This window comes from Salvia hispanica, chromosome 6 (genome assembly GCF_023119035.1).
Source record: "Salvia hispanica cultivar TCC Black 2014 chromosome 6, UniMelb_Shisp_WGS_1.0, whole genome shotgun sequence".
Classification (NCBI taxonomy): domain Eukaryota; kingdom Viridiplantae; phylum Streptophyta; class Magnoliopsida; order Lamiales; family Lamiaceae; genus Salvia; species Salvia hispanica.
The window spans coordinates 17,774,849-17,787,508 of record NC_062970.1 but is presented as its reverse complement, the minus strand read 5'-3'; the positions used below and the strand labels follow the sequence as shown (position 1 = coordinate 17,787,508).

At 38.0% G+C, this 12,660-nt stretch overlaps 1 protein-coding gene across 1 annotated transcript; it reads right to left on the bottom strand.

Moving 5' to 3' along the window:
• Nucleotides 1-5,432: 5,432 nt before the first annotated feature.
• LOC125194834 (zinc finger BED domain-containing protein RICESLEEPER 2-like) lies at nucleotides 5,433-7,084 on the bottom strand. The gene is made up of 3 exons (XM_048093051.1): nucleotides 6,819-7,084; nucleotides 6,119-6,749; nucleotides 5,433-6,068 (listed from the first exon to the last, which is right to left on the bottom strand). The coding sequence occupies exons 1-3, from the start codon at nucleotides 7,082-7,084 to the stop codon at nucleotides 5,433-5,435; spliced, it is 1,533 nt and encodes a 510-aa protein (XP_047949008.1).
• Nucleotides 7,085-12,660: the final 5,576 nt, after the last annotated feature.

The following is a 12,660-nucleotide window of genomic DNA, read 5'->3' as shown; positions in this document are numbered from 1 at the left end:
CGTCGTCCACTTTAACGTAACATGGTCAGATCTATGCAATACTTTGCAAAAGAAAAAGAAGAATTTCACAACCTAGATAGGCTTAGACTACCTATCGTGAAAGGTTGCAATGTCAGTCCGCATATTTCTAAGCCTTACTGAAATAAGATGACATTGGTGTGGTATAGCACTGAACGGATCTAACAGCAAGACGTGTGTTTATGCTATCTACTGAAAGACTAGGTCTTGATAAAATATTATTTCTTAATCTACATATATTAGTATTGAGCATACGGTATTGATTATGCACAACTTTGACTTATCAAATGGTGCGGATTTTTCGCAACCCAATAATCCTGATATATTAGGTAGTGGTGATTAATATCTAGCGGTGCTAGGATTGCTATTATGTTGAAACGTGTGCGAGGTGAGTCTCGTTTGATAATGTCCTCAAGAGGAGCTCGAACAAGGTTTTATTATTCGGAAAACTGGTCAGTTGGAGTTTTATTACTCTATGAATAATAAATAAATGTTTCTTGCTAAGTCCACTCTTGGAATTAATAAGATATTAATTAATTAAGTACATAGCAGACATTAATTAATTAATGGACATTTATATCTTAAGCGCGGGAAATAAATAATAAACAAAGTGGAAACCCGGATTACTTGTAATTTCGGATTTGGATGGGGAGAGTTCAATATTACTTCTGTAGTGGATGCTCGTAATATTCCAATATAAGCTTGTATTAAATTGTGGGTTCAATTTAATTAGTAAAAATCTAATTGGGGGAGCCCATATCCAAAACCTTCCATAGATCCCTGTCTGGGCCCAAAAGGAACTTAATATAAATAGGAGAATAAATGAGACATAAATCATTATTATTATTACTCATAATATTTGTTCCCCTCTACCTAGAGGAGTTCGAATTTCTCTCCTAATTGGAGAAGGATTTCTTCTGTCTTCTTTATTCGAGTCCTAGTATTTTGATAAGATCAGCCCACTCTGATATCGAGATACAGTTCGGGAACTAGAGAGAAGATCCGTGGTCTAGTATTGAAGATCATCACGTGGAGAAGGCGCGAGCAATCGACGATTCTTTGGAGAATCAAATCGGTAACTCTAAACCGTAATATTCATGTTTAGGATTTATATTCTTTGAGCATGAATTATTTGCGTTCTAGCATGCATTTATCTGTTTAACATGTGAATTGATTAATCGCATAATCGGTCAAATAGATCCGTATCTGATTTATTTGTTTTGTACATGTCTTCCGCTGTGCAAGGGGCTCCAAACCCCAGCAGGAATATGGAACGAGAGGATTATCAGTGTGCCGAAGAATACGCCGGGATTCAGAGTACAAGCAGCATGGGAACTAATCCCTCACTCGAAGGCAGGGGCGTTCAAGTCAAGCTATTCCAAGGCTTCTCACATCGAGGACAGAATCATCCGTTTTGCTTAGACGTTTATCAGCTACAACTTAATGGGAACTGCAAATTCAGCTCTTACAACTACCGACCTTTATTTCACTTGGTGCATGGCAAAGGGCGTTAAGGTACATCTGGGTTATTGGCTGACTCAAGCATGTCATCAAATGACCAGCAACCCTGCTCGACATATGTATACCTGCCACCTCCTAGGCGCCTACCTCCAGCGGAACGTTGAAATGAAGATAGCCAAAGCCGCACCCTTGGTCGTGATGTGCGAGCCCCCTGAGGTTTTCAGTGTTGAATACTTTTTCAACAAGGGGTTGCTTCAAGCTCACGGAAAACAAACCTTCTTCTACACGGTAGGAGATAAAGTGAAGGCAGAGACTGAGGAGGCTGCGGAGGCCATGCCAAGTGAAGAGATCGAGGAGCTGAGAAAGGATGTCCAGGATGTGAGAAAGGAAATGCAGGTAATGAGGAAGGAAATAGTGAAGGAGCTTGGGGGGATTAAAAAGGTATTGAACGGGAGCCGAGAAGAGGTGAAGACCCTGCGGGGTAATATTGCAGACTTGGCAGCGAAGTCCGCTAAGCAAATCGAGCGCATGACGGAGGCTGTGGACCTTGTAATGAAGATGATGAAATGGTTGCAGAAGACACTCCCCTTGACCCAGTCGAAGGTAACTCCTGGGTCCAGCAGCGAGGTCAAGCAACCAGTCCAGAGCAGTCCATCCGTCCAACGACCACCGCACCCGCTCAAGCAGATGGTCTTCCCACCCGTACCCAAGCAAGTGTCAATCTCAACAAAATCAAAGTCCGTCATGATCAGGAAGCCAGTATCTGACCAACCAGAACAGGAAGAAGAGGAGCCGGAGCAGCCGGCGAAAAAAAAAGTGAAGATGACCCGACCCGGAATCCCACCCCAATTTGGCTCTCGAGGGAGCCAGCCCCAGAAGTGAATCACCCCCATGACCAAGTAACTTTTAAATTCTGTTTTCAGTTATTTTTCTTTGTTTTTGTTGTTTGTTTGATATTTGCCATCTGTGTTAGTCTTCTCCCACTTAGCCCAATGCTTGGTCTAAGTGTGAGAAGTTTATATTTTCTGTTTTGTTGTGTCTCCTCCCACTTAGCCCGTTGCTCGGTCTAAGTGTGAGAAGTTTTTATTTTCATAAACTATTTGTTGTGTGTTGCATTGATCTCCCTGTTTCCCCCCTTCACGACGATGGCTTGGGGACAAGCTTGAGTGAAGTGGGAGGGGGAGAGGAGTCAATGCATGTAATTGTCAGCATGATAAGAGTCTTTAGGTCTAGTTTTTGTTTGTGTCGCATGAGCCAGTGAATACAATACGACATGATCTCCTTAGTGAAAGTAATTGAAAATAGGAGGTATTTCAACTTAGAAGCCTTTTCCTTTAATAAGCCAAGTCAATCTGAATGAAGTAAGAACGATAGAGGATGCCTTAACTTACTTAGTTGTGAAGCCCCACTATAAAAGCGAGTTATAAGCCTTAAATAACTTCGAGCTAACACATGTAAAGGGGCCGCCACTGAATGCTTAGGGAAAAGAGTCATGAAGGAGAAAAACAGGGGAATTGGGTTATGAAGGTATAAGCTGGACGAAGTCCAGGAAAAATGAGTAATAAGTTGGACAAAGTCCAGAGGAGAGAAGAGGGAAATTGAGGAATAAGCTGGACAAAGTCCAGAGAATAAAAAGAAAAAAAAAAAAAAAAAGAGAGAGAGAAGAAGGAATAAGCTGGACAAAGTCCAGAGAGAAAAAAAGAGAGAAAGGAAAAAAAAAAAGAGAAGGAGGTATCGAAGTAAGGGCAGGAACAATAATAACCTGACCCAGGAAAGAGGAGGAAACTCTCATAACCCGACGCTTCAGTGGTATGACAATAACTTAAGAGAGAATCGGTCCTAACATCCCTGGTGAGGAATGAGTGATCGAGTGAATCCAACAATTGGGTAAGTAAGAGGCTATGTTAACGAACTGACAGATTGGTTAGGTAGAGGAAGGGAAAGGGCCTATTTGGAGGAGTACAACCAGTTGGATTGACCTTAATCTTGTGGGGACGGTTGCCTAAAGGTTGAAGCTAGCTCATGTGTTTATGTGTTTTCATTTGTTTTAAGTGTCTATATTTGTGCGTCAGTTATGTCTAGGTCTAGGAGTCTGTGTTAAGATAGAGTCTAAAGAGTCGGTCGAGGGATAACCTTGCTTTGAAATTCGCCTTATTCTTTTCTTGTCTTTATACTTGAGGACAAGTATGGTTTAAGTGTGAGCAAGTTTGATAAGGCTAATTTCATGCATCGTTTATGTGGTGAAAAGCATTATATTTTACTGGGTCTAACACAGTTTTTAAGCCGTGTGTGACAGAATCGCTAGATCCAGGAAAAGCCGGAGGAAACGGACTAGCGAAGGAAATGAAGGAAAATGAGCAGAAGTGAAGGGAAAAGAATGGCTAGAAGAAGGGAGTCAATAGCTGAGGGCAACAAAGACTATCTATACCTCGCTGGGCCCCACTTCAACGCCTATAAATAAAGGAGCATGCACTACACGAAGAGGATGGATTTTGCTCTTAGCTCACACACAAAACACACACTTGGGAAATGGGAGTTCTGGGGTAGTTTAGGGTTCTAAGGGTCTCATCTTCCGAGAAAGTCAGTCGTAACACCGTCCTCGCGAAGGGCGAAGAAACAATCTACTTACATTCTGTTTTTGCACTTTATTTCGTTCGAACTTCGCGTTTGGAAGTCGATTTGGTTGTTGTTGTTATCGATTCATCTATGCATTTAGTTTCTGTCATGATGGTGTTTATCTTGTGTTGATCTGCGTTGATTCTGTTTTGTTGAAGTTTTATTTCGGCAGTTGCATGTTAATCTCTGTTTTGGTCAATTTTGTGCTTGATCTGGGGAATTCAGCTGTGGATCTGTAGTGTTGTGGTTGATCGGAGGTTGTTTGGTGATTTTGTGGTTATGGAATGATTTTGGCCGGAGTTTGTGTCGGATGCTTGGATCCGGAGTGGATTTAGCATTCGAGGTTGGATCTGAACAGGGGATTCAAGTTGTGCATGGATTTTGAGTTTTCTATTTCCTTTCTATTTTACTTCGTCTAGTAGCCGTAGATCTGTTTAGTTCCCAATTGTTCTTCGCTAAATTGCTTAATTCTAGTCTGCTTTGTTTTTCGATTACGCTTCATACCTGTTTCTACTGAGTTTTGATGCAATCTGATTTGAAGAAGATGATGTCGCCGTTAGTTAGTACTTTAGTTAGTTGTATTTCCAGCTTTTCGTCCGTACTCTGCTTTTTCAGCCATGGTCCCCACCGTCAGTTTATTTCTCAGGTCTAGGTAGTTTAGAATAGTTTTTTTTAGATCTAGTGATCGTCTCAATTTACAGTTTACATGCATGATTTCCGTTTTTGCCTAGATCTAGTTGTTAGCGTAACAGATTTAAATTCCAAGTTTAGTCTAATTTCCTCAACCCAAAAAAAATGCGTGGCAGCAGCCAACCCAAAAATAATTTCCAAGTCCATGAGCATGTTCATTACGCATCCATCTCTGTGGGATCGATCCTTACTTCCCTGTGCTAAATTTTAGTATACGTGGTTGAGGGTTTTTTTTTGAAGTGGTATTCTGTGTTCCAACGATCCGTGAGTTCCTAGACCTTGTGATCTAGTGGATTCACTGGACCCAGGAGTCTTGTTATTCCCTACTGTGCACGCAGTCTAAACAAAACCTAAAAAGGAAAAAGGAAGCTTCACTAGTTTTAGCAATTAATGTGTAGAGGTAGTATTTTTAGGGAATTATTACTTGTTTTGTGTACTTAAATTGCACCCTAAAATTCACAACACATATCAAAGCTCCTACCATATTTGGAGTCAAGGAGCTTCTGAATTGGGAGAGAACAAGACCCCCTGTGCTAAACGCAGCTTTAGAAGCACTAGATATGGGGATAGCCATGATATCTTTTGACATTTCGAACAGAATAGGATAGCGTACAACGTGTTTCTTCCACCAAGCTATTATATCAGAGTCATCTTGTATTGTTTCTTGAAAGATAGAGTTTCAGCTCTGAATATCTAGTGGCATCGTCATCATCATCATCTTCCTCAGTAATATGTAGCTGACTGCACAATCCTTGCCCAAGAAATCGAAGATTATCCAACGGATTGGCCATTGATGATGTTGGTGGTGGTGCTGGTGTGTGATCCACAACTGGAGTCACCTCAGCATGATACAACTCAAATAAGTCATGCAATGAGTCATTTATATCTTCCACCAACTGACTCGCACAATAATCACCATAGACAAATTTCAAACAAGTCAACATGTGCTTCATCTTTTGCTGAGGATCTAAGATTGCAGCAATGTAAATGATCTTGTTCATGTCCGGGTTCAATTCAGTTTCCTCCAGCCAATATTTTCCAAGTTTCTCCTTCATCTTCTTTGCCATGTTCTTTATGTCATCATCTTCTTGACTCTCCAATCGACGGATGATTGTGAAGAGATCACACATTTCTTTGAAAAAGTTGTGTGCTGTGACATATTTGCTGCCAGATACTTCAACCGTGAGATCATAGAACTTCTCAAGGTAGCCACACATCTTCTTGACTTCAATCCAATCTTCTTCTTTGGGCAGACCAAGAGGTTGTTTGTTGTGCTTCTTCCGCTTCAAATCACGACAAAATCAGAGTTAACTAACTCAAATCCCTTCATCACTTGCTCATATGGTATTGTCGCCTCTAGCATTAAGTATGTGGAGTTCCATCTAGTCGGCACATCCAAACATAGAAACTTGGATGTATTCGTCTTAAGCAATGTCGTTGTATCCTTAAATGAATCAAATTTGGCAGGGGAACCTTTTATCCATCTTACAGCTTCCCTCACTCGTCTGATAGACATTCCTATATCAGTCAATCCTTCACACACGACTAGGTTAATGATGTGTACAACACATCTCAGGTGGAGATATTGTCCACCTGCTGGAATCATATTCTTATCAAGAAGCTTTGACTTCAAGTGCCTAATTGCTACATCGTTTGAAGTTGCATTGTCCTTGGTGCAACACATAACTCTTTGTAAACCCCATTCTTCCAAGACAACCATCATTGCTTTAGCAAGATCCCTCCCTTTATGACTACAGACTTTGGAGAAGTTGATAATCTTCTTGTGCAATTTCCAGTCTTTGCCGATGCAATGCGCCGTAACACAAATGAAGTTTGTGTTATTGATTGACGTCCAACAATCTGTAGTAATTGACACTCTCCCTATTCCTGTAGAGCTGAAAAAGACCTTGACATGTTCCTTTTGCTCCACAAACATCTTCACACAGTATGCACGAATAGTGTATCTACTTGGGATCTTGAACTGCGGAAAAACTGCTCTTATAAACTGCTTGAAACCATCTCACTCAACGAACCTGAAAGGAAGTTCATTGAGGATAATCATCTTGCATAGTGCAATCCTACAAGCTTCCTGGTTGAATCTCCAAGTTGTCAATGACCCTGGCACTTCTTGGTTGAGCATTGTCTGCCCTTGTTTAGCTGCATGCTTCTTTAAACATGATTGATGGTGTTTCCACATTGTTATGGTTCTATTTAACTTAGGATCAGCTTCAATCAATTTCTCACATCGGTTGCATTTTCCTTTCTGAACCTTTGTAGCAGGATTTCCCCCCTCAACCATGACTTTTGTGAAAACATCTCATATATCCGAGCTTAGTGGAACTTTTCGCTTCTTTGACTCTTTTGCAGTAACTTGTTCCATTTCTTGTATTTCAATGTCTTCAGGCATTTCAAAATCTGGATCCAGTATATTATCCACCATCTGTAATTTCAAGCACGATAGCATAAAGCCATAAGCCATAAACAATTTAACAATAAAGAGTAAAGGATAAAATCACTAAACAATAACCCCAATCAAAATTACTCCTAAATATAATTAAAACTGAACAGTACAAAATAATAAACACTAAAGTCCAAGTTGCTAACAACTCATTAAAGAAATCGACCAAGGGAAGAGAATCATACAAAACACTAAAATTTAGATTAGATTGGAAATGAAGTTTGAATGATATACACAAAAATATATAAACTCTCAAAATTGTTTATACACATAACATACAAATTCCCAAATTCAACAAATTACCATAATATTAAGGCAAGTTTTACAAATTCCCAAATTCTACAAACTACCATAGACACATAACATACAAATTCCTAAATTCAACAAACTACCAAAATATTTGACTTCACAAAATCCAGCAATGAGAAATATTCAAAGTTAAAACTGAAAAAAAATATATACATACTTTGATATTCAAATTGGAAGAGACTTCAAACGGAAGGACATCGACGGACGGCCGATTCTACTTGAGATTTCCCAGCGGCGCTAAGGAGAAAATACTATCGCAGCGGCACTAAGGAGAGAACGAGAATAAAGTTGTTTAGGGTTTGGTTTTTACTCTTACTTTTTAACTTTTCAACTACTTTGTATTATTATTATTATTATTATTATTATTATTATTATTATTATTATTATTATTATTATATTCTAATTTACAAGTACTAATACATAGATTGTTAACCCATTAAAATTTAAAATTTAAAATATTTTTTCCAATAATAAGTGATGATTATTATATTTTTAACATACTAATTTTTATGACTGAGAGATATTTGACATTGCAAATGTGCAATATGAGACTTTAACAAAATTTGAAAGTAAATTACAATTTCTTCTATTGTGACAAAATTTGAAAGTAAAATATAATTTCTTTTATTATTAATTAAAAATATGATAAAAATTAAAATTATTTATGGTTTTAACTTTTAACTTGCTATCTACTTTTATTAGTATTATTATTATACTCCTATTTATAAGCAATACATATATTGTTTAGGCTCTTTAATAGACTTAAACTTTAAATGGTCTAAAATTTGAACACCTTTCTCTAATAATAAGTGAAAGGTTATCTTATTTTTAAAATAGTAGTATTAGTTAAGCACTTGTTAACTTTGAGAGATCTTACTTTTAAAAATATATTTAGAAACTTTATTGAATTTGAGATATTATAAGTATAAGTAACTGATAGTACACAAATTAAAATAGACTTTTTTGACATTGCAAATTTGCAATATAAGACTTTAACAAATTTGGAAGTAAATTACAATTTCTTCAATTATTAATTAAAAATATGATAAAAATTAAAATTGTTTATGGTTTTAACTTTTAACGTGTTATCTACTTTTATTAGTATTATTATTATACTCCTATTTACAAGCAATACATATATCGTTTAGGCTCTTTAATTGACTTAAACTTTAAATGATCTAAAAATTTGAAAACCTTTCTCTAATAATAAGTGAAGGGTTATTCTATATTTAACATAGTAATGCTTAAGCACGTTATTGACTTTGTGATATAAATTTATAAGTATAATACTATAATTGATAGTGACACAAATTAAAATGGACTTTTTTGACATTGCAATACGAGACTTTGACAAAATTTAGATATAAATTATAATTTATTCCATTGTGACAAAGTTTGAAAGTAAATTATATTTTTTTCTAGTATTAAATAAACATATAATTGAAATTAAAATTGAATTTTATTCGGTTATCGGTTATAACCGATAACCGACTTAGAGCAAAAAAGTATAACAACCGATAACCGTAAATGTCGGTTATCGGATAACCGATAACCGACCGGTTCCGGTTCGATTCTCGCTTAACCAATTAACCGAAAACCGTTTACCCACCCCTATTATAAACCAATTCGGTTAGTTTGGTTAGAACCGATAAACCGACCGGTTCTAACCGAGTCGGTTAATTAAGTAACCGAACTGAAGATCGGGTCGGTTCCGGTTAATCTTTTGATGGAATTTTGGGGTCGGTTAACCGACATGTCAGTTCGGTTATTAACCGAACCGACCGAATACCCACCCCTAGTTCAAACTAGTGTTTACGAATTAGTGGAAAACAAACTTTGCAAAACCAATTGATAATTTATTAATTATTGATTTCGAGCTTGATGTATAAAATAATAAAAGGAAGTAACATTCACCAACTGTAGTTTCCATATATATTGAAGATTAATCCCCATTTCTGCGATTCAGCTTCCTATTCTCTTTATTAGCTTGATAAAATTATGCACTATGGTTTTGCCTTCAGTAGTTCTGGGTGGAAATGAACGCCGTGCAGTTTTCTAAATATAAATCAACGTTAAAACCATGTTCATGTATGACAGGTCTAGAGAGTGCAGTTCTGGTTGTGCTGTGATATATGTCACTCGATCTAACAGGTCCAGAGGATTCGACTAGACTTCAGAGGCTAGAAGATCATGAAACTATCAGAAAGGGGTCGTTGGGTGCACTCTATTCCTTCAAAAACCTCAACCCACTATACTACAACTTAGCACAGGGAAGTAAAGGATCGATCCCACGAGGACGAAGGTGTTACGAAACTGCATTTGAGGATGTTTTGGGAAAAGGGGTTGGCTGCTGCCACGCAATTTTGTGGGTCGAGAACTTAAAACTACTGGGTCTGAGAGATAAAAAAAACTTTACTCTACCTACTGGGTCTAAGAACTGGGAGCGTACGGAACATACATGACTTAGAGAAACTGAGATATTTTAAAGTTCTAAAGCAGCTGGAGTAAACTTAACTAGACAGACTTTCCTAATTTGGACAGACAAGCATAAAGCGAAAAGCAAGACAAGTTTCCTTAAACTACCAGGGTCTGGAAAAGCATGCAGAAAAGTAAAAGAGACAAAGCAGATCGTACTGACAGGTCTGGAGGATATGCAGAAAAAGTAAAGTACATGCAGAAAAGTACTGACATAAAGCAGATCTGGTTCTAACTACCAACAACTTCATCTTCTTCGGGAATCAAACGAGAATAGCAGATAAAACAGAGTATTAAACACCATGAAAACAGAGCAAACTTTAGATCTAAACTTAAAACGAGAAATTAAAGCCTAAACTAACAGATCTACACTACTGGACCTAAAGGATGCATAAACAGAAAGTAAACAGCCATAATCATGCACAACGTAAACAGCAAACACCAAATACGCGAAACTCCAACTCAAATACACCACGATTCAACAACTCCAGACATCTCCATACGCAAATCCACAACCTCCAACAACAAACCAACAGATCTCAGCTCCAAACATCCAACAATAAACAAGAACGAAAGTAAAAAGCAAGAAATAAACGTCAACTCAGCGATATGCAACATAAATCAACATAAACTTCCATAATAAAGAGAAATAGGTCCGAATCCAGTGGATCAAAGTCAGAAACTAAAGTTGCGAAACTAAAACCAACAAGTACTAAACGAAAGCAAGTAAAGATTGTTTCTTCGCCTTCACAAGGCGGTGTTACACAGCAAAATAACAACGATGACGATGAGAACCACGGTGGCCAGAATCCTCCATCTCCAAGTGCGCAGCAGACGAAATGAGAAATTTGAAGTGTGGAACTAAAGCATGGAACGAAAGCTAGAGCTAGGAAAGTGTAGAAGTGGTTGTCTTGCTCTTCAAGGTTGAGCTCCTTATATATGTGAGGCTCTGATCCCTAGGATATCCCTCTGGTGATTTTACGCTCTTGCCCCTTGAGTAAGACTCTTTAAAATAATCTGCTCTCGCTCCATTCTGCTCCTGTCGCCAACTTTTGATTCTCCCAGGTCCGAACGACGACTTCTGATTTTTGCTTCAATTTCATCTCTTTTGCATCTGCCAGGTCAGGTAACAGCAACTCCTAGGCCCAGCAGATTTACTACGCACCTGAACTCATTAACACACATTAGTGCCCCAAATGCACAGAATTTCAACCCTAAACCAATGCATGAAACGAGCCTTATCAAACTGCTCACACTTAAAACATACTTGTCCTCAAGTATAAAGACAAGAAAAAAGGAATAAGGCAAGTTTCAATGCATGGTTTCCCCTTAACCGACTCTACTAACAAAGAAAAAGACTCAAACTACTAGACCTAGACGCTAAAGGACTTAGACAAAGAAAACAGATAAAGACACATAATAAAACACATTGACACATAAATGCATAAACTGGTTTATTTTCTAGCAGCCATCCCCACAAGATTAAGGTCAATCCAAGAACCTACAGTCTCCGAATCTTCCCCTTCCCTTCTTCTATCTAATCGGCTTGTCAGTTTGTCAAGATAGCCTCTAACTTCACTAATTGTTGGATTCGCTCGATCACTCATTCCTCACCAGGGATGTTAGGATCGTTCGCTCTTATATTGCTATACCACTGATGCCTCGGGTCAGAGAGTTCCCATGTCTTTGCTCTTATTATAATTTTTTCTCCTTTCCTCTCTGGACTTCGTCCAGCTTATTCCTCCCTGGACTTTGTCCAGCTTATACCTCCATTTTATTTATTTATTATTTTTTTTTTTATCTGGACCTTGTCCAGTTTATTCCTCCTTTTTATACCCTGGACTTCGTCCAGCTTATACCTCCAGTACCCTTTCCCTAGGCCCGAGAGGTTACTTCTATCACCAAAAATTTTCTCCTTCTAAGTTCTCTCCCTAAGCATCAAGTGGCAGCCCTCTCATTTTGTGTTAGTATGAAGTGTTTAAGGCTTATAACTCACTTTTATGGAGGGCTTCACAACTAGATCAGTCGAGGCATATTCTATCGTCCTTACTTCATCCAAACCGATTTTGATTTATTAAGGAAAAGGGCATCAAAGTTGACATGCATTCTCTCTTCAATTACTCTCACTAAGGGGCTTTTGCTTTCTATTTACCAGTTATGCATAAACACAGAACACAAAATTTCCTACTAAACGACTTACTACTAGCTCCTAGACCTAGTAAACAGACACACATGCTTGACACTAACTTGCACTAACTCCCTCCCCCCTCCCACTTCACCATGCTTGTCCCCAAGCATTTTTGGTGAAGTGGAAAACAGGGCTAAGTTAGTGCGACACTTAACAGACTCACAAAACACATATTATATAAAAACAAACTTCTCACACTTAGACCGAGAATCGGGCTAAGTGGGAGAAGATACACAATTAAACAGACACCAAAGCATGCTATATAAAAACAAACTTCTCACACTTAGACCGAGCATCGGGCTAAGTGGGAGAAGATAGCTAACACATATATACATAAAGATAACACAAATATTCACAGACACATATAAATGGGCATGCTTTGTAAAAAGAACTAAAACATAAAAAGACATAAAAAAAAACTGAAATTTAAAATTACTTGGTTATG

Excerpts from the sequence above, each read along its gene's own strand:
- LOC125194834 (XM_048093051.1), bottom strand. The coding sequence starts at position 7,084 with ATGGTTGAGGGGGGAAATCCTGCTACAAAGGTTCAGAAAGGAAAATGC. Across the intron at positions 6,750-6,818 it reads CTCAATGAACTTCCTTTCAG|ATACACTATTCGTGCATACT; the intron begins GTTCGTTGAGTG and ends GATCCCAAGTAG. Across the intron at positions 6,069-6,118 it reads CGACAATACCATATGAGCAA|CGGAAGAAGCACAACAAACA; the intron begins GTGATGAAGGGA and ends CGTGATTTGAAG.